The sequence below is a fragment of the Sus scrofa genome, chromosome 17 (genome assembly GCF_000003025.6).
Source record: "Sus scrofa isolate TJ Tabasco breed Duroc chromosome 17, Sscrofa11.1, whole genome shotgun sequence".
Classification (NCBI taxonomy): domain Eukaryota; kingdom Metazoa; phylum Chordata; class Mammalia; order Artiodactyla; family Suidae; genus Sus; species Sus scrofa.
Genome location: NC_010459.5, coordinates 22,414,701 through 22,441,319, shown reverse-complemented (window position 1 = coordinate 22,441,319; position 26,619 = coordinate 22,414,701). Strand labels below are relative to the sequence as shown.

The 26,619-nt window shown below is 38.0% G+C and overlaps 1 protein-coding gene across 1 annotated transcript in view; it reads left to right on the top strand.

Annotated features, from left to right (window-relative positions):
• The window catches only part of ESF1 (ESF1 nucleolar pre-rRNA processing protein homolog), a 61,363-nt gene extending 38,988 nt beyond the window's left edge, over positions 1-22,375 (top strand). The window contains exons 10-14 of the mRNA XM_001926068.6: positions 6,032-6,153; positions 9,302-9,389; positions 17,226-17,308; positions 19,050-19,196; positions 21,613-22,375. Of these exons, the coding sequence (XP_001926103.3) occupies positions 6,032-6,153; positions 9,302-9,389; positions 17,226-17,308; positions 19,050-19,196; positions 21,613-21,906 (734 nt within the window). The 3' untranslated portion in view covers positions 21,907-22,375. The remainder of the gene's footprint in view (positions 1-6,031; positions 6,154-9,301; positions 9,390-17,225; positions 17,309-19,049; positions 19,197-21,612) is intronic.

Here is a 26,619-nt window from a genome sequence, read left to right as displayed (position 1 = left end):
ACAGGCGTGTGTTCCTTCTGAATTGTTGGAGAAGGAGCAACATCTACTCAGGGATCCTGGTTTCATGGTGGTGGTCTCTGATGGAATTTGCCGTCATAATCAGGCTCCAAACTTTGTCTCCAGCCTCCTTGTTTAGCAGCCCATAGAAACCCAAGGACCATACAAGACCATAGCATCTTAGTGTGTGTCCCCAAGCAAAACGCCTTGCTTCTGAGCTAATTATGACTCTTTTTGAGCTTTCTTATTTTGACTAAATTCCCTAAAATTGCTTTTGTTTCTTTGTGTTAGCCATTCAAGTTTTCATTTATTTTCTACCTTCTCTATTAACATTTTATGTAAAAAATAACAATAGATCAAATAGTTCTTTAGTATTCTTTGCCACAAATTAAAGAACAGAATGGCTTCATCAGACTTGGCCAGAATTTTAGTCTGTTAGTATTAAGGACAGCTTGCTATTATGTACATTGTGATCACAAACTACTTGAAAGGCAAAGAAAACATACAAATAAAGTACAACAAATATAGGAAACAATAGCTCCCTAATGAAGCCCAAATGTCTTATATTTGAAGTCACCTTTTTAAGAACATTTTAGTCTGAGAAGCAGGGATAGCTTGGCGCAGTAAAATGAATATACTTGCAAATGGAAGGCATCATTCTAAAGGAGAGTAAAAGGAGACCCAGAAAAGGTTAGAGAATGATAAGCTCAAATTTAAGGCAAGAAAAGAACAGTTGCTACCCACTTGAAGTAGCTTTTAGACAGCAACAACAAAAAGCACTAACACTTATTCATTCAGTACATACTTTGGGGGTATCTTGTACAAATACCTCATTGACTATTTGGGTAGATATAGAATTAAATGTTGTGTGAGAAGCCTTTCCCAGTTTAAGTAGCTTACCTGTGCTATACTTTTATTTTATTTTTCTTTTTTATGGCCATACCTGCGGCATATGGAAGTTCCTGGGCTAGGGGTTGAATCGGACCTGGAGCTGCTGGCCTATACCACAGCCATGGCAACACCAGATTCGAGCTTCATCTGAGACCTGTGCCGCAGCTTGAGGCAACACTGGATCCCTAACCCACTGAGTGAGGCCAGGGATTGAACCCACATCCTCACAGAGACTATATCAGATTCTTAACCTGCTGAGCCACAATGGGAACTCCCTCTTATCCTTTTTATCTTTATTATATAGCTGTCTATATTGTTTCCATATGGTAGATATAAAAATATTCTAACAGTGCTAAATGCACACAAAGAGCATTTCTTGGCTCTGTCTGGCTGATTGGTAAAATTTGCTATTTACTGTTGTTTCCAAGGCTAGTTTTATTTTGCTTTTTAATTTCATGAATTGTTACTTCCTCTCTATAAGGTTGGGAACACATTTGTTTCATTTATCCATTCATTTGCACTTCCATTCATTCAGCAGACATTTATTAGGTGTATGCTATATACTAGGCCCTTGAGCCATAGGGTTACCTTCATTGGTGGGGGCGAATACCAGCCTGTGGCCTTTACTGTCATGGAGCTTGCAATCTAGTAAGGGAGATAGCCACTAATAATAATCTTTAAAATCACACCAATAAATATAAAATTGTAACTGTGATAAATAGTGCAGAATAAAAGACTATGGTACTGTAAGACTTTAGGAGATTGGAATTTACAGGAGTTTGAATTATGAGCCAAGTTAGAAACACTTCAGATGCTAATTTTCCTCATTACAAAGATTGATAGTTATACTTATTGATAGTTATGCTCTAAGAATAAGTACATGTGTCCTTCCCTCTCCCCACACCACTGGGGAAAGCTGGCCAGTTTAAAGGGGTGTCTTTAATGTCAGTGTTCCTTGGGGCATGGTTGGTGGTTTTCCTCTAAAAACCCTACACCCAGAGTGAATTCCAAGTTGGAGGTTCAGGTGGTGATAGTTACATTTTAAAAGCTACTTTTGGAATTGAGTGTTACCATAGTCTCATTTAAACATACAACCATAAATAAAGATTGTCTTAAGTGTTCATAAATATTCTCAATGGATCCTAAGTTCTCATGTAAATGAAAAGTGCTAGTTTCAGCCTGTAGGAGAAATCTTAAAATGTGTATTTTATTTTTATAAACAAAATCAATTATGGTACCTAGTTAAGTAATTCATATCCTGCCTCTTAAGGACTTTTCAAAATTTCAGATGAGCAAGCTCAGAAGAAACGTATATTCTTATTTTAGTGGATTTCGAAGGCTATTTTAAAGTATTTTCATGTGTACGCAAACTGCCAAAATAATTCTGAATGAATAGCACTTAAATTATTGTCGTAATTGAGTCATCTGTATTCATGGTTGGCTTTAAAAGAGTTTTTCACCTTTTATTTGTAGGATTATTGATTTTATTTTTAACTAATTCAGCAGTCCTTGGCTATATGCTTAAATTTTTACAAAAACAAATTTGCACAAAACTAAAAACATTTATAATGAAGTTGTTTTTCAGTCACATAGTGGCTGCTCTCAAATGAGGCTAAAACTGTCTAAAGAATGTTCTTGTGCATATGCCAAGAAGCTTCTGGGATGGGCATATTTTTAAGAATTTAGAACATAAACAACTGTGATCTGTGGCAAGAGATTTAAATGACCTCATGATGACAGCAAGAACAAAGCATTTTTAAGTTATCGTGGTAGTGTGTTAATTCATTGCAATGTGTTTGTCATTCTACTATTTTGGTCTATTAAGTGAGAGCCAGGCAAAAAAATTATAGACTGTTTTTAACTGAAGATACTATTTCTTTATTGCTGTAAACAAACTAAATACCAGAAGAGTATTTCCTGAGAATGGTAGTTTCATGAATTATTCTAAAGCTATAGGTCTTTTTTTAAAAAAAAAAATCCATAAACCACTTTGGGATAAAGGCCATTTATTTAGATCCTAAAGTTTTGATTCATTTTCTGTTGGAGAGAATATGTTCCAAACATGAAAGATCAAACAGTTGGCTTGAAATAAGAATTCCTCCTTCAAGACAGATCAATTAAGTGCTTGTTAAGTACTTACTCTGTGTCTGGCACTATGCTAAATATTATGGAATACAAAAGGAGGTGACTTTAGCTGTCTTTGTTCTAGTTGGAAGAAAAGGCAAACTCAGTTGAAATTTCTAAAGTGGAAAAAAGACATTATAATCAAGTACCAAATGAAATAATACATTATGTGATACAAATAATGGAAAAAGCACTTCTTTTCAGAAATGACTTCTGATCATCCTCTAGAAGAGTGGTTCTCAACGAGGGGTGATTTTTTTCTCCAAGAGGCCATTTGGCAGTGTCAGCAGAGATTTTTGATTTTCATGACTGGGGCTATTGGCAGCTAGTGTGGATAGCCCCGATATATTGCTAAACATCCTACAATGCTCAGAACTGACTGGTCCAAAATAGCACTGGTACTGTAATGCGAAACCATGATGTAGAACCTGCAGATGTCAATGCCAGTAAGTTTTTGAAGTTGTGGGAGAGGGACTCCTGTCTTCCCCTAGACTTATTTTGCCCCTGTAATGCGTAAAACTAAATGTTTACTCGTAGCCCTTGGATCCTTACATAGAAAGGAGCATTGAGTATCTATAAGCTTTTGAACATTGTATAAAAGTTTTTCCGGTACAGTGTTTCAGAGAGAGAAAGTCCTTAGTTTTTATAAAATTCTCAAAGTATCCATGTTCCCCAGAAATGTCAAGACCCAGTCACATGTGGACTGGTTCATAGATATTGAGACACATTAAACCAATGTTCTAGTCACCTAAAAGAGACAATAACATAGAACTTTATTAACATCATGCCAAGCTAGAAGAAGAGTTTTAAGTTTCAAGGATCAAAATTACTTTTGGGTGGGGGGGGGGGCTTCTAAATATATTACTTAATTTAGTATTTTGGAGCAATAAAATTTTTCTTAATGTATGAGGAAATTATGATAAATGTCTTAAGGAGTATTATTTAAACACCATATTTAATAATATAAAACTGTGCATTTAGGATTTAAGAGTGGACTGTGTGCTGACCCAAGACATCATCTCTAAATTGCTTTATTTTACTATTTGAAATCAACTTGTTTTGTCAGGATTTCCTGCTTTCTCCAAAATGAGAATCCTAGTTTACATGCCCTGAGGTGCCATGTAACTGTTGATTCAGTCAGAGATATGGACATGTTTTATACAGTTCACATTTATCCTAAAAACTGTTTAGTAAAGTGAATTGTGTTTTTCTTATAAGAAACATTTTTAAATTGAGAGTTGTGTTTCTGATTTGGCCTCCAATAAATCAGAGATCCTGTCAGCAGTATGTCTTAAAAACAAATCCACATGACCTTGAGTATACTTATACCTTAATACTTTTCTAAGTTATAGAAATGTAGAGATTAAGTCTTGGCTTAAAAGCCAAAGAAGAAACCTTAGAGATCATCGGTTCCAGCTGTTTCATGCTGTCGTTTAGGGCTTAAGACCCAAAGCACAACTTTTAGTTGATTTGTGTATTTGGACTTTTACCAAATATTTTCTTTGAGGGGGAAAAAGGTATATGTGAGAAAAGGGAGTTTCTGTGCTTCTGATCCAGACCAACCTCATTTTGCAGATAAGGAACATAAAACTTTAGATTTAATTTATGGGCTACACATTTTTGTTTGTTTATATTGTTTTGTATTTTGTATTTTTAGGGCTGCACCCACAGCATATGGAGCTTCCCAGGCTAGGGGTCATATCAGAGCTGAAGCTGCCAACCTACACCACAGCCACAGCAACGCGGGATCCAAGCCATGTCTTCGACCCACACCACAGCTCACAGCAACGACGGATCCTTAACCCACTGATGAAGGCCAGGGATCAAACCCGTGTCCTCATGGATGCTAGTCAGGTCCGTTAACCACGGAGCCACGCCAGGAACTCCCACATTTCTTTATTTCAAACCAATACTGTAGATGTTACCTGGTAATAGTATAGAGGATAATGAGTTAAAGTTCTAGCCGTATAGCTTCCTAAATGTATGTTCTTAGGCAAGATGCTGAATGTTCTCAGTCTAAGAATACTAATTAGGGAAAAAAGGAATTATTATATCCTTGGATGGTTTTCACTTCCTTAGAATTTAGAGTGTATCTGGGAAGATGATCTGGATTGACTTCATCTCTTGAATTATGCCATTAAAATTTTTTAGTGGATTTTGTGCCCTCTAAATATTAAGGCCCCTTTCCCCAAACCAAACCATGACCTCCAAAAAATACTACAAAATGAAACAAACATCTTTATTATCAAAAGGGTTAACATAGTGGTCACAGTTCCTTACTTTGGCAGTAGTGAGGTCTTCATGCACTGATAGATCAGCCTTGGGGCTTTTTCTTTCTTCTCACCCCACTCTGGTTATTTCAGGAACCACCTAGAAGCATGAACCAGAACCACAGTATATAAGAACAAGGATCTTTAGAGAGGAACTATAGGAGCAAGTAACATTGAAAGAACTTAAACCATACACAGTGGAATCTGAACTTGATGGTCCTTGTGAACTTAAAGATGTGGCCTCACAGAGTGAGTGCTTGAGGAGAAATTTGAGGAATTTTTTCTTCTTGGGATATTTCAACAGGGATTACTACAATTACTTACTAATCAATTTTTGTTAGTCACATTGTTTCTAGGGAATATATGCTTTTACTTGGGCAACAGAAGCAAGCAGAAATAATTATGTTAAAGACTACTTACCTTTTGTTGCCAAAAATTAATTAGTAGTCATACCCTGAGATGATTTTGTTCCAGAATTTTTCTTAAGTATAGAGAAATGAAGTTGGAGCCTAAATGAAGGAATTTTCTTTAATGGCTTGACCATATACCTAGTTTCTGAGTTGGTTTAACTGTTTGATTTAGTTAGGTTTATTGTTGTTTTTGGGAAATAGCTTTGATATAGGTTGATCCTACAATAGTCTGTGACAATGGAGTATTGATTTTATCTTGATACTCTGGTAAATATGTGTAAATTAGCTTTTTTGGTAAATAGAACATTTTAAACTAAACTATTTGTGTTTTCCCTTTAGGCCTTAAAGAAAGTGCAGAAGAGATGGTCAAAAACAAATTGGAAGGAAAGGATAAACTGACTCCCTGGGAACAATTTTTAGAGAAGAAGAAAGAGAAAAAAAGACTGAAAAAGAAACAAAAGGTATCAGTGATAATTATGACTGAATAATTATTGAACAACCACTGAGTATCAGAAGGTACCAGGTACTTGGCATCCATTATCTCATAATGTAACTACTCACTGGGGTAGGTTAAGTGTTTTCTGCAAGGCCACATAATGATACACAAAGCCTATAAAAGCCCAGAGACACTTTTCTGCAAGGCCACATAATGATACACAAAGCCTATAAAAGCCCAGAGCCACTGCTGTGCTCTAATGTTTTACATTTGTCTGCTACCCAAATAAAATACATAGGTTAGTTGATATCTAGATGTAAGAGTTTTTTTCTACTTTGTAATCTTGAGGAAGAGAGGTACGTACATACAGACATTTTTACCTCCATATATATACATATAGAAGTTTTCAACATGGCTGGGATTTTTTTTCTATGTATTTCTATTTCTCAAGCTATATTTTTCACTTTTCAATATTACTGTTTGGATCTTTCTACATCATATTGTCATTAGGTCCTTTTATTAAGGATATTTCCTTTGTGCCAATATGCTGTCTGAAGAATCTGATTTGACTTCCATCATTCAGGGATAACACCTTTTCCAGAGTTAGAGTCCGTAGTAATAGCAGAGATCACAGGGTTTTTGCCACTAAAAACTCTCTATCTCGTCACTGAACTGCAACATCCTAGCAGTACATTCACTGTCTTAAGATGGTACCACTAATCACAGAATTTTGCTCCTTGAGGAAAGAACCTTAAATGATTAGTCCTTATCCAACCCTGACACTTTATAACTGTAGAAAATTTATAACTGTAGAAAAATTGTTCATCTGAGGATATGCAGGTTGTTAATGGCCAAGCTGAGACCAGAATCTAGATCTTTTGCCTCACTGTCCTTTCTGCTGTGTTTTTTTTTAATTATTTTTTATTACTCAATTTATCACATCTGTAGTTGTGTAATGATCATCACAATCCAATTACACAGGATTTCCATCCCACAGCCCGAGCACATCCCTCCACCCCACCCCCCAAACTGTCTCCTCCGGAGACCATAAGTTTTTCAATGTCTGTGAGTCAGCATCTGTTCTGCAAAGAAGTTCAGTCTGTCCTTCTTTCAAATTCCACATGTCAGTGAAAGCATTTGATGTTGGTGTCTCATTGTGTGGCTGACTTCACTTAGCATGATAATTTCTAGGTCCATCCATGTTGCTAAAAATGCTGGTATTTTGTTCACTTTCTGCTGTATTGTATTATTTATCTCTCATGTAAGATTTTTGATACAAGAGCTGCAAAGTTGAAAGTGGGCTACAAAATTGAATGATGCAGTGAATGGAGTAATTTTTTTACTCCTATTACACTCAGTATTTCTGGAAACGGATAGTAAAATGAGAAAAGGGGGTAAGAGTCCTGCCCCATTGATATGCTTGCTACCTCTCTTAGGCAACAAAATATCTTTGAAGTGGAATACTTTCAAGAGTTATTAAGTCATCAGTTTCTTGGAAGACTTAGTGGGGTTAGTTAAGTAGTCACTCTTTTTCTGAGACCTTTATCAGTTATTCTCTTTGATTTTCATTTGATTGGTGCTTTGAGATTATCTTGTGCTTTTACTGTTTCCCTCCACTGGGCTTAGAGTGTACTCATTTTGTCAATAATATTAAGACTATATTCGTTGAGTGCCCGGTTTGTTCTAGACTCAGCCTCTGTCCTGGACTTGGTGCTTCTAGCGGATCTCTTCCATTTCCCTGGCTTCTCCACACATAGGAGAGTTTCAAGAATTCAAGTTAAAAATATTTTTCCCCTTTTCCTCTTCATCGCTTCAGTTTGATACTGAGAGAGTATTAGTGAAGAAACAAATATGTTTATATACCATAGTTCATACAGCTATAATTTAGAGCAAAAAAAAAAAAAACTTTTAAAAATAATGTAAATAATAGTTCCCATTGTGTCACAGTGGAAAGAAATCCAACTAGGAACCCAAGGTTTCGGGTTTGACCCCTGACCTCGCTCAGTGGGTTAAGGATCCGGCATTGCCATGAGCTGTGGTGTAGGTCACAGATGCGGTTCGGATCTGATGTGGCTGTGGTGTAGGCCAGCAGCTGTAGCTCCCATTCAGCTCCTAGCCTGGGAACCTCCACATGCCGCTAGTGTGGCCCTAAAAAGGAGAGAAAGAAAAAAAAAAAAAAGCATTAAATTTAAATATACTGAACTGTTCAGATTTGGTTGGGGAAAATGTAACCAACAGATGTGCTTTATTAAAAATAGCCCAAGAGGGAGTTCCCGTCATGGCTCAGTGGTTAACGAATCTGACTAGGAACCATGAGGTTGCGGGTTCGATCCCTGGCCTCTCTCAGTGGGTTAAGGATCCAGCGTTGCTGTGGCTGTGGTGTAGGCCGGTGGCTACAGTTGTGATTAGAGATTAGACGCCTAGCCTGGGAACCTCCATATGCCATGGGTGCGGCCCTAGAAAAGACAAAAAAAAAAAAAAAAAAATAGCCCAAGAATTATCATGAGTGTATTATAGGTAAAACAAGATAATTGTCGAAATTGAGTGATGAGAACAAGAGGTTCATTATGCTTTCCTTCCTGCTTTTGTATATGTTTGAAGTTTCATAACTTAAAAAATAACAGCAAAAAAGTTGTTTTAAATAATGATTTATGACATAATCCACAATGCACTATATTGATAATAACTGCTGTTTCTCAATTTTGTGAGAGATAAGGCCATGCCTCTTCACTGATTACCCATCTAAAAGTATTCTTCTCCTTGAATGGCTGTATTTTATTTTTAAACTCTTCCAGCACTTCCTGTCTTGAATTATTACTATGTATATGTGTATTTATGTGTCTCACTTCCTTTAATAAATTTTAAAATCTTGGGAGACAGAAACCATATATCTGATAACTTGGATTTCTCCCAAAAGCCCTACAAAGTTCCTGCATTTATTAAATGTTTCTTAAGTATTTGTTGAATAAACAAGAATTACTCAAAAGTTATTTAGGAAGCTGATGATCCATTTAAAAAACTCATTTAATTTTATTTATTTATTTTTATTAAAGTTGATTTATAGTATTTCTTCAATTTAGATTGAACTACTTGATTTAAAAGAAATAATGGTTTTTCTTCACATTTATATAATGTTGTTCTTGTGATAAACCATTTTTCTATTCAACTTTAAGGCTCTTGCTGCAGAGGCCAGTGAAGATGAAGTTCCCTCCGATATTGATTTGAATGACCCATACTTTGCTGAAGAAGCTAAAAAAATAGGTAAGCCAGCCCATATTTTGTTTTCAGTTGGGATCTAAAGAAAAAAATGGCATGGGTAGAAGCAACATAAAATTCCTAGAATTTGTATGGCTCCCTCATGGCTTATAAGCAGGTCTGTCCTGTGGGGGTCTAACCATTGATTGGATTAGGAGGGGTCAGCATGCCTCCTGTACATACCAGAAGTAATTTCATTATAGGAGGCTTTTGGTAACATGATTATTAATTTAATAGTTTGCTAGGGATTCCTTTCTGGGAACTATTCTTACAGACATATTGACTGTAAAAGGATGAGAGAAAAGGAAGTCCTATTTTTTGTATGTTTTCACTGCTTTTTTGTAATATGTCCACTCTAGGTCTTTCTTTGCAAAGGCTATGAAGAATTGAAAGTATGTGAAAAATTTGTTTGTTTATGTGGACATGTGTATAACTTTTAAAAATTTTTACATAGTTTACTTGTTTGAGACTTGTTTCATAGTGTAAAAGCTTTTCGGCTCGAATAGACAAAAGCATCTATGTTTCATTTTATCCCTTTTTTATTTGTTCTGCTTCATGATTACCTTCATTGCAGCTGAAAGCCAGCTTCCTCCCCCTTTTCCTCAATCCCTAAACTATCCAGTGTCTGGTTTCATATATCCGAGGAGACTGTTTCCGTTGCATGTGCACTAGTCATTCTTTCCTGAATGCTTTCATTCTTACCTTTTTGGTATGTATAAATGTGTGTGGTAAGTAAGGTTCAGGCCATACTTGGACAAGTCAGTGCAGGTCCACTGAAAGCATTTTCCATTTGTTCTCGTACATTTTGCCTTCCCCTGCTATGAATACCACACACATGAACCCCAAAGGCTTACTCCTGGAGCAACTCCAAGCTGGCAGTGTAAAGAGAAGGATTTTATGAAGTTTCCCTGCTTCTTGTCCCTCGTGACTAGTGGGCCAGAATAGTTCTCAACAGGAAAGTCAAAATTGCTCAAAATTATTTCCTGGTTGTTATAGCCTTTTAGCCCTGACATTTTATTGATGAAAAGGAGATCAAGATGAATAAAGATTGTTATAGGATGTGAGATTCTTAGGAATTGGAAAGGGAAATGGAAACTTAGCATATTCTGCTTTTTATCATACCTGAGCGGTCATTTCTAGAAGATGATGGATTTTAGCCTTATCCTCTGATTTCGGGAAACCAAGTTTATAATGGAGAAATGCAAAGCATTGTAGTTTCCTTGTTCTCATTCCAGAATGCTTCATTTGGCATGTGAAATCTAGTTAGACTTCAGAACTCGGGGTAGGATTCAAAGAGCAAGTAAAATAGCTTGGTGGCTTGGGGTTGCTTGTTTCTTGGAATTGGTACGTTTAGATTGTGAATTTTAGAGAGTAGTTTTCTCTAAAATTAATATCAGAAGTTCCAAAGGAAAGTATAGATAAAATTTGCTTGCTTTTAATATACTTTTGATTTGAGAATACTTCCTAGGAGTATTTATGTATACTGGATTTAAGGCATTTTAAGGAAAAAGAAAAAAGAATGAAAAAAAATTTACGTAAAATTTAGGACCGAAAAATGGTGTCTTGACATGATTGGTTATTCTTTATATCAGTAATTTTTTTTTTAAGCGCCACACCCACAGCGTATGGAAGTTCCCAGACTAGGGGTGGATTTAGAGCTACAACTGCCAGCCTACACCACGGCCACAGCCACGTGGGATCCAAGCTGTGTTTGCAACCTACACCACAGCTCATGGCAATGCTGGATCCTTAACCACACTGAGCGAGGCCAGGGATCGAACCCACATCCTTATGAATACTAGTTGGATTCCTTTCTGCTAAGCCACAACAGGAACTCCCATATCAGTAAATATTTTTGAGTGCCTACCAAGTGCTGGACACTCTGCTAGGCTAGTGACACAACACCAATAATTCAAGCAGTTACATCCCTGTAGGAGTTGATAGTTTTAGAGAAGACCTGAGAAATAGGTAAATAAGAATTGTATGAGAATAGGAACTAATAAATAGGGTGATACAGAGACTGTAACAAGGAGGAAGGAGAGTGCTTACTTTACATAATGTAGGCAAAGAAAGCTTCTCTGAGGTGGTGACATTTAAGCAAAAACCTGGAACAAGAAGGAGTCAAGCACAGAGAACTGGGGGAAGAGCACTGAACTTGAGGGGAAAGTGGGTAGAACAACTACGGGTGAGAAAGAGCTTGTCATGTTAGGGAAGTTAAAAGACTCCAGTGTGGCTGGAGCATGGTCAGAGGGACAGTGTAGTTGGTATGAGGCCAGGCTGGGTCACAGGATTGATCCTGCAGACCCTTGTGTCATAGTAACAATTTGGATTTTAGTCTAGTTTTGGTGAGAAGCCACCGAAGGGTCTTAAAGCAAGAATATGATATAAACTTGAGTTCCCATCATGTCTCAGAGGGTTAAGAACCTGACTAGTGTCTGTGAGGATGAGGGTTTGATCCCTGGCCTCACTCAGTGGGTTAAAGGATCCAGCATTGCTGTTAGCTGTGGTGTAGTTTGCAGATGTGGCTTAGATTTGGCATTCCTGTAGCTGTGGTGTAGGCTGGCAGCTGCAGCTCCAATTCAACCCCTAGATCCGGAACTTCCATGTGTTGTGGGTATGACCCTAAAAATTTAAAAAAAAAAAAAAAGCATCATAAACTATCTATTTTAATGTACTAATCTGGGTCCTACAAAGAAGACAGATCGAAGAGTGGCCTTGGTGAAAGCTGAGAGACCTAGACAAGAGAAAATGGTTGGTTTAGACGGCATGCCAGTAATGGAATTGGAAAGAGAAAAGTTGAGTGGGATTCTAGATATATTTTGCAGGTAGACTTGCTGATTTTTTTATTTGGATAAGGAAGAAATTTAGCATAGCTCCTAGATTTTTGTTTTGTGTCTTTAGAATAGTATTCTTCCATTTACTGAGTTAGGGAGGAATGTAGGAACAATAGGTTTAGATGGGAAGTAAGATCAGTAGGTCCATTTTGGATATAATCAGTTAGAGATGTTAATTAGATACCCAAATGGAGATATTAGGTTAACATTTATATATAAGTCTGGGAGAGCAGCTGAAAAGTCAGAATGCACATACAGACTTAGGAATCAGTAGCCTATAAATAATATTTCAGACCATGAAATAAGAGGTAAAAAGCATTGGTAAAGGGGGAAGATGAAGGTCAGGAGCCTGCATAAGGTATTCTTGCATTGGAGAAGGTACTATCTCGAAGGTAGGGGGAAAGTTTAAGAAACTGAGAAGGAACAGCCATGAGATGGGAGGAAAAGCATTAGTGTTTGCAAGGTATACAGTTCAAGTCCCACCATTGAGCAGTACAGAGACATTTTATGCCAGTGAACTTGGGTGTATTTATAACACCTTTGCCTGAGGCAGTCCCAGAGCTAAACTTATACACTCTTCAAAATATGGAGAAATTGATTCATTGACTGATGCCAGACCTGGTATTTGGCTCAGGTTAGGAGCCTATATGAGTACTAGAAATCTTCTCTAATTTTCCCTTCTGTTTTTTCCCTCTCGCTATAAACTAGCTATAGTTTTTCTATTTTTTTCTAAGGTGCAAACTCAGATGAGTTTTGAAAATGTACTTCTAGAATGAGTTATTTTTCTTATAGAAATGAAATTTTGGAAAAACTTGTTTATTGCTATCTAATTGCTAACTCTGTAATAATATTTTGTTTTTGAAGAAGTAGGAGTACCTGGGACACAGGTTCATTCCCCACCCCAGCACAGGGTGGGGGTAGGGAGGATGCCGTAGTTCGAGCTTCTGTTGCAACTTTGGCTCAAATCTGATCCCTGGCCCAGGAACTCCATATGCTGCAAGGCGGGCAAAAAGAAAAGAAGTAGAAGTGAAATACAGAACATTACATATTAATGTATCCTATTAAAATGCATCCTTTGTCTTGACAACTTTAGACATTTGATAAGTGACCATGAATATTTAATAATACGGTACACATATTTGATTCATTCAGCCAGTAGGTTGGGTGCTTACAGATACTGCTCATGTTGTTTTATAGCTTACAGATCCTTTTATATGCATTCTGTCCTCTTATCCAAATTTCAACCCACTTTATAGATGAATAAACTGAAGCTCAAAAACCACAACTGAATTGCACGGGGGCCAGTGGCAGATGGTAGAACCTAAATCCTAACAGCTCCCTTTACTTGTTGTAACTCCACAAGTACATTATGAAGACCAAAGTCAGAGCCAGGATCCATATGTATAAGAGCTGGACATGAGAATTTGCTGGCTTTTCAAGCAAAGCCAGAATGCCTAGGTCCAGAGGAAGACTAATAGACTGTATCTGATTATGAACAAATGGTCTTGGATGCAGGAACTTGCTACAAAAGATTGAATCACTAGGGGGCTTAGCATTCCTGTCCGGTCAGTACTGAGACCAGTCTTCCCTCCAGTGAATTCTCTTAACTGTTGTCTCAGAAGAAGTGCTCAGCTGATCACTCTGGAAGAATTTTTTATGGGAACAATTCTCTGACATTGTATGTAATGGAAAATAGAATTTCCTTTATAGATATTCATATTAAAGATCAATTGTTTGCAACACACCTTTTTCCATGAAAGAGATTTTTTTGGATTAAAGGGATAGTAGCCTCAGTAAGGCTTTCAACTATAAAACCCTAACAGCCAGTTTCAAGTTTTTGTTAGTATTCAGCTTCTCAGAATCATCTATATGTGCTTTTTGCAGCAATCCCAGAAGATGTGGGTTTTTACTTGCCAAAAGATTCGCCAAAAAGTAAAGATAACATTTCAGAGCAGGGACTTTTATTTCCCTATTACTCTTCATCTAAAATTAGGTCTGAAAACTTTCCAAAGGGAAGATGCTTCAAAAATATATGTGTGTGTGTATGTGCGTGCCCTCTTAATATGATCTTGTTAACAGTGTGGAAAGGGTCTCTGCACATTATTTATCTTATGACTAAACAGTTCAGTCTAGCGCACAGTAAATTCTTCGTGAGCAAAGAAATTTTCGTCAAACTAAAATTGGATATCATTTTTAGCCCCAGCCATCTTGGAGATTTTTTTTCTCCCTCCTGCAATCTTCCTTTCAAGTTTATTTTTATGACTTTTCACCAGGTTGTTATAAAATCTGGAGCAGTTCATTGTGGGCTCTTTGAAATTATTTCCCACAGCTGTATGTGAAGATCTTTATCTCCTTTATGTATTAATCATATACAGCCTGATTTTTTTTCCCCTGCCAGAGAATGATCTTCTGCATATGTCACTTGTCCATTCACTTCAAAGAGGGCCCTTGCCTAGAGAGCATAGGAGCAGAGATAAACTTAGGGTGTGGGCATCAGACCCTAAGAAAGTGGAACCTTGGTGGTACACACACACACACACACACTTTGCGACAGAGAAAGGTTATAATCTTAAAGCAGATACATCATTCCCTGAAAAACATTTGAGATAGGAGTGCTGTCTCACTTAGGGGAAGACTGCATGTAGTTATGTTTCTTCTTGGAAGTGCAAGACAAAGGCCTTGGTGGCAGTGAGGGGCAAACCTGGCCACGGCAGGGGTTGAGCACAAGGAGCAGCTTCTAAAGCATCTCTCTGCTTTTGGCTTTGCTTTTCCTATTATCCCTCACCACTGTGGTTTTTCAACCATCATTATGTGTTCTGTGAATTTTACTTTATTATTTCACAACAGAATGCATTTTAAATGGAAAGGGCTATTCCAGGGAGAATGACATTGGATACCAAGGGAGTGAAGGGTAAATGGCTGACAGTAGAGAGCCTGAGCTAGGGTGCTCAGGTTTGACTCATGGTTCCTTTATTTACTTACCTTGAGACAAACCTCTCTTTGCTTCAGTTTCAAATAATAGAATCTACCTCATAGCATTGTTGTGAGGGTTAAAGTAGTTCATATATAAAAGGGAATGGAACAGCACTACTTCCTGACACACAGTAAGTTCTCTAGAAGCATTAGTTGCTAATACTTTAGAGACCATTGGTTTCCCTGCATTCAAAGGACAGAACTCAGCTTATCCAAATAAGACGGTGTCCAGCAGTTCAGAGAAGGTTGGCATTGTGTAGTAACATTCAAGAGTAATAGAACATGGCTTTGTAGATTCTGAACCTTCTTACTCTTCAGACTAGTTCGTCATACTTTGATACCAATTCTTTGAACCACTCAACAGACACAAAAAAGGAAGGAAAAACAAAGCACCTGCATGATCACCAAGGAATCCAGCACATCTTGTATATGTGTAGTCAGACTATAACAGTAATAGCAAGCACTTGTAGCACTGTGTGCCGTACATCAACTAAGCTCTTCATATTTGTAATTTATTCATAGTAACTCAAGGAGGTAGGTGCAGTTATACTCCTCACGTTACAGATAAGCACACAAGTATGAAACTGCTGTAGTAGCTAGAATGTAGGAGATACAGAATTTAAACCCAGGCCAGCTGCTGCAGTCTCTTGCTCTTAACTGCAATGTGCTGCTACCTCTTATTCAGGACTGAACATTTTATCTGACATTTTGTCTCCAGAGGTCCCTGAATCCCTGGAATTACAGGGCAGTTTTCTAATCAGGAGCTGCTTTTACCATGAGTGGTTTTGTCTAATAATAATAGAACTAGAAAGTTAACCAAAGATCAAATTTGTCACTAGAGAAAGGGTTTTGTTAAACTTTTACTTACACATAGTTATTATCAAATTGTTATTACAGAGAAGAATTTTTCATCTTGCTGATAAATTTCAAGAGTTTATATATTTAAATTACCTGAGGTTTTTTTTTTTTTCCTTTGTGATTTCTTCCATTGTTCTTATGCTAAGAAAGTATTCTTCTATTTTAGGATCAGATAGCTATTCCCCTGTATTTTCTCATAGGGTTTTTTTCCCTTAATGTTTAACTCTTTATTATACCTGCATTTTATTTTCCTGTACATTATGTGATATAGCTATTTCATGATTTTTTTTCCAGAATAAAACAAATTGCCTAGCTCCAGTTATTGAGTAATCTCTTTTTTGAGTGATGTACGATGCTATACTTTATTACATACTAAACCGTAGTGTTCTTTTTTCTCATTATATAATAAAGTATTTTCGTTCTTTTTTTTCACTTTGCAGTACAGTTTAGCACACTATCACTGGTATATCAAATTTCTCTGTTAATCTTTGTAAAAACTTTCTTGAATAGAATTTTATCGTGTGTGTGTGTGTGTGTGTATATATATATGTTTTGTTTTGTTCTTTGTTTTGTTTTCTTGTTTTGCTTTTTAGGGCTGTACCGATAGCATTTGGAGGTTCCCCAGGCTAGGGGTCTAATCAGAGCTACAGCTGCTGGCCTATGCCACAAACACAGCAACATCAGATCCGAGCTGCGGCTGTGACCTACACTACAGTTCATGGCAATGCCAGATCCTTAACCCACTGAGCAAGGCCAGGGATCAAACCCGCAACCTTATGGTTCCTAGTTGATAAGTTTCTGTTGTGCCACAGCGGGAATTCCTCAAATGTATATATTTTGTCATGGGTAGAAATTGAGTCTTATATCTATTGAAGTGATCTTAGGATTTTTTTTTTTTTTTTTTGATGTGTAATTGTATATTACTTTCAGAAGAAATTCCTTCTTTATAATATTCTCCCACCCCATCCAGATTAGTAGTAGTAGTAGTATTCCATTCATATCCATAGTCATCTTGGTAATATTTTTTCACTTTCTTTAGTTTCTATATGTTTATTGATAGGGTTATTTCTAGATGTCTAATATTTTTGTTTTAAACAAAATTTCAAAATAAATAGTATATACAGGTTTTGTTGATAGTCTCAAATTTTTACCCTCCTATGTTGGTTCGTTGTGATAGGTATAAAAGAAAAGAAAAAATCAATGAAATCTGCAAAAGATGGCACATCTCCAGAGGAAGAAGCTGAAATAGAAAGACAAAAGGTAAGGCCTAGGTCATAGTGAATAATTGATATATACCCTTTAAGTGAAGTTGTCCACATGAATTCCCAGTCTCCTTAATAAAAATAACTGATTTCAGCAGTTCTAAGTTTTGTTTTGTGTGTGTGTGTCTTTTTGCCTTTTCTAGGGCCGCTCCCGCGGCATATGGAGTTCCCAGGCTAGGGGTCAAGTCAGAGCTGCAGCCACCAGCCTACACCAGAGCCACAGCAACTCGGGATCCGAGCCGTGTCTGCCACCTACACCACAGCTCACGGCAATGCCAGATCATTAACCCACTGAGCAAGGCCAAGGATCGAACCTGCAGCCTCATGGTTCCTAGTCAGATTTGTTAACCACTGTGCCACGAAGGGAACTCCAGCAGTTCTGAGTTTTAATTCGATCTGAATCTCTTTAGTACAGATTTTTGCTTTATGGCATGTTAAGTGCTCATTTATCTGTTTATATTATTGAAAATTTAAAAATTTAATGTACAAAATTAAAGGCTTTCTTGGAAAGGTAGTGAACTTTATGCTTCAGTGATTCCAAGATGTGTGACACATGGAGTTTCTTTTGTGGCTCAGCAGTAACAAATCCAGCTAGTATCCTTGAGGACACAGGTTTGATTCCTTGCCTCACTCAGTGGCTTAAGGATCCAGCATTGCCATGAGCTATGGTGTAGTTGGCAGATGTGGCTCAGATCTAGTGTGTTGCTGTGCCTGTGGCACAGGCTGATACTGCAGCTCTGATTTGACCCCTACCCTGGGAACTTTCATATGCCACAAGTGCGGCCCTAAAAAGCCCAAAAAAAAAAGATGCATGGCACAGAATAATATGCATTTTAGCTGAAACAGGAATTGGAGTCAACAGCATTCCTCTGATAATGATGATTCCTGTGAACTGATGTTCATATCACTGTCTAGGAGTGAGCCTGACTGGTCACCTGAATTCTGCAGCTTTTACTGCCTATACAGTAATGTTCATAGAGTTAAGGAGCACAAAAAACAGTCTCTCTTTGTAGAAAATGTCTCTGAAGAGAAAGCCAACTGCAGGTACCAGTGATGGGAAGGAGAGGTAGTTGAAGCAGTCTGAAGTGGTAATACAGGAAAATCACCAGAATCTTATAGCACAGTCGTATTTTCTCCTGTGTTACATGGCTGGTTGTTTCCTTGATTCTTGAGGATTTATATTTAATCCCTTAGTCATTAGAAAATCCCTGTTTAGTGGAAATAGGCATTGTATTATGTCTCAGAAGCCAATATTAAGATTCTGCCTTCATAGGAATTAGCAGTATTGAAAGAATAAAAGGCAAAAGAAAAAGAGAAGAAATTCCTTGTTCCTTTATAAAACACACATTTGGAAAGTTTACTACATGTTTTGCTGGATTTAATGTCTGCTTAGAAAGATGAAAGTGAAAATGAAAAATTTTTATTTTGGGGACTTGAGGACTCTTATTTCTACAGCCTGCTAACCAGTTACACTCTATGAATTACGGTCTGGTTTTTAAGTAACACTTTCACCCCTCTCAGTAATGTCGCTTCTAAAAATTACACCTATTGCTGTACAGAGATCTCTCGGTTTCTTTATGAGTTCTGGTAATCCACAATCTGGGGAGGACAGGTGTCATCCCAGAGCATTGGAGACTGAATCCCCCTTTCCTGGAGGAGATGGGATGCCTGTGCCCCATACTCCTGTTTAGGGAAAGAAAAGCTCTGTTGTATATTTGGACTCCTTTTTCTCTTCACAGGCTGAAATGGCTTTGCTCGTGATGGATGAGGAAGAAGAGAGCAAGAAACACTTCAATTATAACAAAATTGTAGAGCACCAGAATCTGAGCAAAAAGAAGAAAAAACAGCTGATGAAGAAGAAGGAATTACTGGAGGATGACTTTGAGGTAACCAGGGACAAAAGTCATTATCCTCTTAAAACTGAAGTCAGCTCTGAAGTTAGCCTTGAAATGTCTTAGGAGCCAAAACTATCATCTTTCAGTCCAAGAGAGCCAGTTCATCACCAGGGTGTTTCTTTGGTTGATTAGAAGGTGAAGTAGTTGGCTTGTGTTTTCACAGCCTGTTGAACCAAAATATGTAACTTTTGGTGTTACTTGCCCTGTGGAGTCACTTGCACTGTGGTGCTTACACTGGGAATGTTCTGCAAATTTAAGCCTGACTGAGGCATACAAGGTTCATATCACATCAGGTTATACTCTGTGTGCAGTGACCAGTGCAGTAGGCCCTGCTTTTTTAATTGCTATATTTCTTGTTTCCATCACCCCCTCTTTTCCCTCTTTTTCCTGAGTACACATTACTCGTGACCAAACAGACCTCATGCATGAGTTTGAGCCCTCTAGGGAAAACCTACAAACAGCCATCAGGGACTATTTAATGGCTTCCATCCATTAGCATGGAAGAATAGACCCAGAAGAACATGGGAGAAATTTTGAGTTCGTTTAAAGAATTGAGAGGTGCACACAGAGAACTTCTAAGTGACATGTACAGGGACTTTGAGACGACTCTGTAGCTCCAGTGTCTCTAAGTCAGTTCCATGTGTGCTGCTGACCCACTAAACTTTTTGGTGAATTGATTTTCTTCTGAAAAGTTGAAAGCAAAGAATGATTTGTATTCAAATCTTCTATTATGAGAACTGTCTCCACACCCTAATCACTGTTCATAAAAACATTTTCCCTGATTGTTGTAGTGTTGGTGGTATCACATCTGTTGTTCTTAATGTAAGGAAGTTACTCTACAGTCCATCTCCAGGTGGACTCTTATTTTTTCTGTGGGAATGCTGGGTAGCAATAAGTCATGCTACCTTTCTGGCTAGTCACCCTTCTGCCTGGCAATACTTGAAAGCCTGGCTGACGTTAAGGGTACACTCCTAAAATGTGGGACATAGTGTTTTAGTAGAAAGATAAAGAATCAGTTTGGGGAGTTCCCATCGTGGCTCAGTGGTCAACGAACCTGATTAGTATCCTCGAGGTTGCAGGTTCAATCCCTGGCCTCACTCAGTGGGTTAAGGACTCGGTGTTGCCGTGAGCTGTGGTGTAGGTCACAGACATGGCTTGGATCCCGTGTTGCTGTGGCTATGGTGTTGGCCGGCAGCTGTAGCTCCAATTTGACCCCTAACCAAGGAACCTCCAAATGCCGTGCGTGCGGCCCTAAAAACACAAAAGACTTAAAAAAAAAAGAAGTAGTTTGGGACCAGACCTTGGTCTCAGGGTTACTGTCTTTCCCATAGTGGTCTCTAAATCTTTTTTTTTTCTTTTTTTTTTTTTTCTGTCTTTTTGCCTTTTCTAGGGCCTCTTCCTGTGGCACATGGAGGTTCCCAGGCGAGGGGTCTAATCGTAGCTGTAGCCACCGGCCTACGCCAGAGCCACAGCAACTCAGGATCTGAGCCTCATCTGCAACCTACACCATAGCTCATGGCAACACTGGATCCTTAACCCACTGAGCGAGGCCAGGGATCAAACCCGAAACGTCATGGTTCCTAGTCAGATTCATTAGCCACTGCGCCAGGACGGGAACTCCAAGTGGTCTCTAAATCTTATACTGTAAATCTTTAAATCTTTCACCCTCAGTAGCTGCTCATTTTGGCACCAAAGTTGAAAAAAAAATTTTAATGTTACTTTTTTTTTAATTTTTTTAAGTTTTATTGAAGTATAGTTAATTTACAAGGTTGTGATAAATTCTGCTGTACAACAAAGTGATTCAGTCATACATATACATATGTCCTTTCTCTTTCAGATTCTTTTCCCACATAGATTAACAGAGAATATTGGGTAGTGTTCTCTGTGCTGTACAACAGGTCTCAATTACCCAAATTATTCCATATACTACAGTATGCACATGCCAGTCCCAAACCCCCAGTCCATCCTTCCCGCCCCCGCTTTATGTATTTAGAATGCATTGACTTTGCATAAAACTCCAGTGGGAGATACCATCACCATCTTAATTATCCTCGCCAGAAAGATTTCACGCTATAAGCACAGGGAAGCCTGCCTATTCTGCTGCTACAGACAGTCTAGGTGACCAGCGGTTACAGGCTACTACATACATAGACTCTGTGGTTCTCCTTCAAGAATATTGTCACTGGGTGATAAGAGCAGTGTGTCCTGTACATTGTGCTTGAAAGATAAACCTTAAAACTCCATTGGCAATCTTTGGGGAAACAATTTTCTAATAAGTCAATGCAAAATGCTCATATTTGTATTTTATATAATCAACTTACTGACCTTTGAAATTTGATCCCATTTTTTGTCCTTTTGGTTTACTAATTTTATTTTATTTGTTTATGTTTTCCTTTTGGGTTTGCAGGTAAACGTTAAGGATACACGGTTTCAGGCAATGTATACTTCCCATTTGTTCAATTTGGATCCTTCAGATCCTAATTTCAAGAAAACAAAAGCTATGGAAAAAATCCTTGAGGAGAAAGCCCGTCAGAGAGAACAAAAAGAACAAGAACTTACTCAGGCAACAAAGAAAAAAGAGAGTGAAATTCAAAAGGAATCACAAAAGAAGTCCATTGATCCTGCCTTGTCAATGTTGATTAAATCTGTAAAAAACAAAACAGAACAGTTTCAAGCAAGAAAAAAGCAAAAAGTCAAATAGCTGTAAGTTGTTTCTTTTTGGTTTGAGAATGTATAAAGTATACAGAAGTGGTAGAAGGAATGCTTATTGGGAACAGTGCTACCTTCAAGAATATGAATAAAATCTGACTGAACATTGTAAAATTTCCTTGTGGATGATTAGCAGACTTGTACTGTATATTTCCATAGATGAATAATTATTTTAATTAATCCTTATTATAAAATTTTTATAAAGACTGTTTACAATTCTGTGTAAAAAATGGAACAGTACCCAAGTCTTAAGGCTGAATAAGAGTTAGAAACATTTTGAGAATATGTACATGTAATACATTAATTTCTCTGGGAGCAGGAGACAGGTTTAGAGCTTTGTTTAAATAATTTATTTTTCTAGCCATAATTAATAGAAGACAATAATCTTTGTTATTTAATCATACTCATTGTAGTTTGTTTATTAAACTAATTTGTAAATAAAATGTTTTTATTATTTTGTATGACACTGACTTATTTTTTCACCTCAAATAAACTGCTCTTTGGAAAAATATCTAAGAAACTGACTAACTCTTAAAGAGGACAACTCCTTGGAAAGGCACTTCCAGGTTTGCATTGATTATAATTGTGTGTGAAATGTTCATGAGCTCTGAAATTATTTTTCTAATTGTAGTAACAGAAAATTCTTCTGTCTGCCCTTCAGATTTTTGGAATACTTGGAAGGGTGGATATGCTGTTATAGAGTTTAAGAGATTTTAATTCTTTTTAAAATTAAAACACACCTTCAAGGCCTTAAAACTCTTGGATTTCATCTGATCAAGGTTTTATAAACTATTAACTGACTATTTAGAGCAGAGAATTAGGTGTCCTATATAAATAAATGAAAATAAAAACCAAAATGGCCACGTGGAACAAATGGTAGCTTCTTAAAGACAGTAGGAGTCTGGTCAGGTTTGTGGTTAACAATAAACTTGACATTACTGATAGAAAAATTCAAGGCTGCCAATATGGTGTATGTTTTCAAGAATAAAGGGATATAAGACTCAGAGTGATATCAAGAGTATATAAACAATTTCTGAACAAGGGGATGAAAAAAGGATATCTAAAATTGCTCATAATAACAAAAATGCAGAGTATTGTGCAAGGAATTATGTTCTTATAAAGTACTGACATTGTTAGGTAATTCAGCCAAGTAAACCCTCATTCTCCCAGAGTCTATGTCGGGTTCTTAACCTGCTGAGCCACAATGGGGACTCCTATTTTCTGTATTCTGATGTTCTGACCACTGGGGCCTTGCTGATCCTAGGCTGTCCCTCCCAGGGCTGACCAATTCATAGAGATAGTTGATCATTTGTTGACAAGCATGCCTTTCAAATGGAAACCACAAATCCAGGGTCCAGACTTTCTACCCCCTCTTTTATTGGGCTTTTCCAATGGGCCACGACTCCCCTGCCCTAATCACCCCAGGCCAAGCACCAATGACTAGCAACAACTCCTCTACCCCAGAGCCTACTGAGACTCAAGCTAGACAGTCCTAAATCTCCTTTGCCCGTCCCTCCCCAAGGAAGCCACAGGAAAGGCTTTTTTTTTTTTTTTTTTTTTTTTTTTTCCTTCACTTTTCTCTATCGCTTTCCATTTCCAATTCCTTGTGGAATTCCCCCAGCTGGCCAGCAGCCAGATTCCTAGCATGTCCCATTCCTGAGGCATCTCACCATTTAGTCGTTCACAGCTGCTCCATTGCTGGTGAGCTATAGACCTCAGAGCTGGGAGAGGGCTCTTCCACATCTGCCCCTTATTTGAGTGCTGGGTGTTAGCCCTAAGAATTTAGTAGCTGTTGCCTACATATGTGACTCCTATATTCTTTAGAGGTTACCTTTTCCCTTAGTTACCCTTTGTCAATCCTGTGACTATTACCTTGTTACAATGATTAATTATTTAAATGTTCCTTGTTCAAATTCTTGTTTCTGTCACCTGATTGGATCCTGCCCAATACCAAGGACGCAAAGATAATGAACTTAGTTAGCTGAACCATGTGGGGTCCTGAAGGATCCTCCTATCTCTGCATCTTTGTCCCAATGCTCATGAGGCCCAGCAGGCTCACTTTTCCAGATCATGCCAGTTTCCTTGAGTCCTGAGCATTCTGGTTATCTACTGCTTTATAACAAATCACCCCCAAACTTTGCAGCTTAAAACAAGCACAGTCAGAGTTCCCACAGTGGCACAATAGGATGGTCAGTGTCTGCAGCACCAGGAAGCAAGTTCCATCCCCAGCCCCTGCACAGTGGCTTAAATGATCCAACATTGCTGTAGCTGCATAGGTCGCATCTGTGGCTCAGATCTGATCCCTGGCCATATGAACTCCATATGCCGTGGGGCAGCCAAAAACAAAAAACAAAAAACAACCACCACCACAATTATTTATTTTCTCAAAAACATTCAATTTGCATAAGGGTCAGTGGGGAAGACATATACTCTCCACATGGCCTTAGCTGAGAACCAGAGGATCTGCTTCCAGAATGGCTCCTTTGTGTCACTTGCAAGTTAGTGCTAGCTGTTGGCTGGAAGCATAGTAGCTGGGTTCCAAAGGTGGGCAAGAGGGAGACTCATCACTTCTTATGACCTTGACGCAGATGTCACATAGTGTCACTCCTGCCATCCATACTTAATTGAGGCAATTGAAAAGGTCTTCCCGGGTGAGGAGATAAAGTTCCACCTCATAATATAGGACAGTGGAAAATTCCTGGAGAGGTATGCATGTCCAGAAATAATGCTGCAGCCATTTACAAAAACGAGACTTGCCACACAGGCCACTTAATGAAAATCTGCCCCTGCACCTTTTTATATAACAGTTGTGGTGAGTGCCCCATCATTTGAAATCATCTGAATGAGTCTGTAGTCTTTGCAATCTCAAGAGTATAAGTAACATCCCAAATCAGCAGAGAAAATTCCCCACTAGCACAGTAGATAGGATCATTAAGAAAGCACATGAAAAAATGCTCAACATCACTGATTACCAGAGAAAGGAAAATCAAAACTACCATGAGATACCACCTCACACCAGTCAGAATGGCCATCATTAATAAGTCCACAAATAACAAATGCTGGAGGGGGTGTGGAGAAAAAGGAACCCTCCTGCACTGTTGGTGGAATGTAAGCTGGTACAGCCACTATGGAGAACTGTATGGAGGTACCTTAGAAATCTATCCATAGAACTACCATATGACCCAGCAATCCCACTCTTGGGCATATATCCAGACAAAACTTTCCTTAAAAAAGACATGTGTACCTGCATGTTCATTGCAGCTTTTTTCACAATAGCCAAGACAAGGAAATAACCCAAATGTCCATTGACAGATGATTGGATTTGGAAGATGTGGTATATATACACAATGGAATACTACTCAGCCGTAAAAAAGAACAACATAATACCATCTGCAGCAACATGGATGGAACTAAAGACTCTCATACTGAGAGAAGTCAGAAAGAAAAAGACAAATATCATATGATGTCACTTATATCTGGAATCTAATATAAGGCACAAATGAACCTTTCTACAGAAAAAATCATGGACTTGGAGAATAGACCTGTGGTTGCCGGGGGCAGTGGGGGGAGGATTGGGAGCTTGGGGTTAATAGATGCAGACTATTGCCTTTTTGGAATGGATTAGCAATGAGATCCTTTTGTGCAACACTGGGAGCTATGTCTAGTCACTTAAGATGGAGCATGATAATGTGAGAAAAAAGAATATATAGGTATGTGTAACTGAGTCACCATGCTGTAAGCAGAAAAAACAAATAATGTATTGGGGAAATAAAATAAATAAAATAAAATAAAATAAAATAAACATTAAATTTTTAAAAAAGTCAGACCAGGAAAAAAGTTATACATGCTTCTCTAGTTACTTTAAGTGACTATGGATGAGATCAATTGTTGTTTGCCAATATCTGTTCTTTCCATCTTCTGCAGTAACAGAATCCTTTAGTTGAATGTAGGGCTTTCCAAAATAAGACGGTTTTACCCATCCTCCTTTGTAACCTAGTGTGGAAGTAAATAACAGCTCTAAGGAGCTTTCTTTGACATCATTAAACTAGCAAATTTTGCCTCTTAGCTTTTTCCCTTCTTTCACCTGACTCCTGGAATGCAGATGCAATGGCTTAAATTCCTGCAGCCATCTTGAATCCTAAGGACAAAAGTCCATTATGAGAAATAATGTTAGGTTCAGGTAGAAATAATCTAGCACTAAATAAAAATTATGTCATATGGTAATAAGTGCACCATGTAGAAATAATGGATGATAAGCTGCAAAGAGCCCGTATCTCTGAGGACTTCGTGAAACACAGCCCATACCATCCACAGACTTTTTTGAGACATCTATGTGACAGAATATTAGAATACTACCTTGTTTGAGCCACTATTTTCTCGTCTCTGTTACTTGCTCTTCTACCTATATCCTAACACAAAGACAAATATAGTGGCATTGGGCTTTAGTCTTCATGGACTATTTTGACCTAATTTGAAGATCATTTTTTTCCATATTCTTCCATTTGTTTGTTTCTTTGTTTTGCTTTTAGGGCCACAGGTGCAGCATATAGAAGTTTCCAGGCTAGGTGTTGAATCAGAGCTACAGCTGCTAGCGTACACAACAGCCAGAGCAACTCAGGATCTGAGCCATGCTGTGACCTACACCACAGTTCCTGGCAACACCGGATCCCCAACACACTGAGCGAGGCCAGGGATCGAACCTGCA